Here is a 2,841-nt window from a genome sequence, read left to right as displayed (position 1 = left end):
GCCAGCTTGAATTGCATTTGAAATCTGAACTAGGAGAACATCAGATAAAGTCCTCACAAGAATGTTGTTATGGAAAGCTCATGTTAAACTGAAGAGCCCCCCATGATGGACACAACCATTTGAAGTCCTACTGAACTCTAAATTTTCAACAATTGTCATTTTAAGTTTTCTCCCATCAAATCACTGAGAAAACAAAATAAACTACTTAACTGTCCAAAGGTAGCTGAATAAAACAGTCTTAATGGTTTGCATTTTGGAGGGAACATTAGTTTTGGCTCATTTTCTCAAAAATGAGTGATTATGAAATTTGTAGATCACAAATGTGAACATGACTCATAGGAGAGATCCACACCCCTTACACATTTCTTTAAACAAAAAAGATATTTGTGTCTTTTATAATTTGAGCCAAATCTAAGCACACAACCTACTGACTTAAGCCAGACAGGCAACTGTGCACATTTATGTGAAGTCTTTAACAATATGATCATTGCACCCATTTTGTTCAAATAGCAGTAACATAAAATATCAGTAATTAATGAAGTAAACCATTACTCACTGCTCCAGTGATGTCACTAACATTGCAAAGGTTAGTAATTCCAAGTTCTCCTTCCTATAAGAGAAATACATACATTTTTACAAAGAGACAAAATGTTTCCCCAAAATTCTTTTATTAAAATACATTAAAGCATTGGTTTCTTGTAAAACAAATTTTCTTTGACTAATGTTTCCTCATTTGAAGAAATTTATTGTTGACACACCAGTAGCTTCTCACTTGAGACTAATTTCAGAGTACCATCAAACAAAGACGTTGGCAGAATCAGTTGGTGTTAATTAAATTATCTCAGGTAGAAATTTGGCTCTCATCTCCTGATTCTGGTTCACTGAGTCAATAACAAATGTTTCTTAAATATGTTGGGTATAAATGACGAAGCCAAGTGGCTTTGACCTCTTGGGTGCAGAAAGACCTTCCTTCAAGCTAAATGCCTTTTGTCTGGCTTCCTTTTGAAGGGGTTTTACACAGCCATATGGTGACCGCCCTTCCTCTCCTGCCAAAAGTGCTCTTGAGCTAAGGTGCCTGTTTTTTCACATCATTTGAAGTGTGCAAAACCAGTCACCGCCTGTGAAGTGCAAATGATTTGAGGATGTATCTAACAAGCTTGGAGAAGCTGAGTGTTAGGTCTTAAGTTTTATCCTGCAAACAGGTAAGAGCACCCTTAATAAAACAACTCTGGGGAATAAATTTTCAGCACACTGGGCAGACTGTGACAAGAGTGAGAATCAAAAATGTCACAAAGCAAATGTGAACACAATAAGTAGACTGGAGGCAAAAAATAAGATTTACAGTTCTCGGACTCCAAGATTGTATTTTTCTCATCTGAATCCCTTACACAATACATTCACTGAACATGAATGCGATTTTCCTGTCTTTCAAAGCTGAGGAAGAGAAACTTATTTCTTATTCTGAATTAATTTAAGCTTAAATCAAAGAATTCCCATTAAAGTTATCATTGCATGATAGGCTTCCATCAGGGAAGGCAATTAACTCTTTCACTGGTGCAAGAGTTAGAAATAGTTTTAAAGGAACTGTCAGACAAACGTATGAAATAAAATGGAGCGGGTGACAGTCCTCTGCAGTAGGTTTCCACAGTTAGCCCCAAGACACAAAATATCCTTTTTACAGAGCAAAGGTACATGGTCTTCTAAACAACATCGACATTTCAGGCAAATAGAAACAAGGAGGTAACTCCTGAAGCCTCATGCAGAATTATTGTTTGGATTTGAGAGGGTTTGCTTATCTTTGTCATGCATCAGTAGAAGGAAAAATAATAAATTCCACTCGACTACTCAAAGGAACACTAAAAAAGCATAAGATTAAGGATCCAACCACTTACTTTAATACTTAAAGAAATATCCACAATTTAAAGCATAGGTGACTTAAAAAAGAAGCTGAAACTAGTTCAAGATAATTGTGCAAGCCACAGATTCCCAGACTATTTCTTGTGAATTTACTTTTCCTAGGTTTATATAAGAAAAGTCATAGACTAGACAGAAACTGATAAGTACAGTGAATAAACTGAAAGAACAAAGGTTTCTCTCCTCCACCCTCCAGGGTCTTTAGCATTTATAGTAATTTCAGGAGCTGTTGGAACATAAGTATATAAAGAAAGTATAAAAAGAAAACCCATGCAACCTGGTTAATGGGATATCTTCCTTACCAGGTTCCACAAATTCGAATGTTAAACATCAGTTCTCAAACTCTGTTTTCACTCAGATACATTCTTTAAAATAATTTTGAAAAAGCTGATATTCTTACAGTGCTAACAGCCATCTATGCTTCAAAAGATTAAGTACAGTTTTTCAAAACTTACCAGATTTCTTGCACATAAGTTTTGACAATTTTTTGAGAAAGTACAGTACACTGCAGAAATCCATACACAGTAAAAAACAGCAAGTCTGTTTAGCGGGAGATCCCACGGGCAAGTGTTCCTCATAACTTAAACAATTTCATCTGTCAATCTAATTCTTTCCTTGACTTGGCCTTACGAACTCCTTTTAGTCTAGATGACGGAGACGCAACTGTGAAATTTCTGCATTTCAGTTTATTAAATATCTTTTAAATTCCTGCTTACACTCTGTTCTTTCAACAACTTTTCAGCTTCCTGGAGCACTTGTCTTGAAATTGCACAACATCTATTTCATAGTTTCTTATTAAACCACTGAAACAAAAGACTTGACCAATGAAAGTCAGCGTATCTCCTTACATCATTATCATTAACGTAAAGAGGAAACTGAGTGCAATGCTTTTAATCAGGTGCTCCAAGCAACACGGAAACAGGGAAA

At 35.8% G+C, this 2,841-nt stretch overlaps 1 protein-coding gene across 1 annotated transcript in view; it reads right to left on the bottom strand.

Annotated features, from left to right (window-relative positions):
• The window catches only part of ROS1 (ROS proto-oncogene 1 , receptor tyrosine kinase), a 75,131-nt gene extending 72,639 nt beyond the window's left edge, over positions 1-2,492 (bottom strand). Inside the window, 2 exon segments of the mRNA XM_009325691.1 lie at positions 557-610; positions 2,370-2,492. Coding sequence (XP_009323966.1) covers positions 557-610; positions 2,370-2,492 — 177 coding nt within the window.
• Positions 2,493-2,841: the final 349 nt, after the last annotated feature.

This window comes from Pygoscelis adeliae, unplaced genomic scaffold (assembly GCF_000699105.1).
Source record: "Pygoscelis adeliae isolate BGI_AS28 unplaced genomic scaffold, ASM69910v1 Scaffold54, whole genome shotgun sequence".
NCBI classification, from domain to species: domain Eukaryota; kingdom Metazoa; phylum Chordata; class Aves; order Sphenisciformes; family Spheniscidae; genus Pygoscelis; species Pygoscelis adeliae.
Note: the sequence above shows the minus strand (reverse complement) of the source record. Positions and strands in the feature narration are given on the sequence as shown.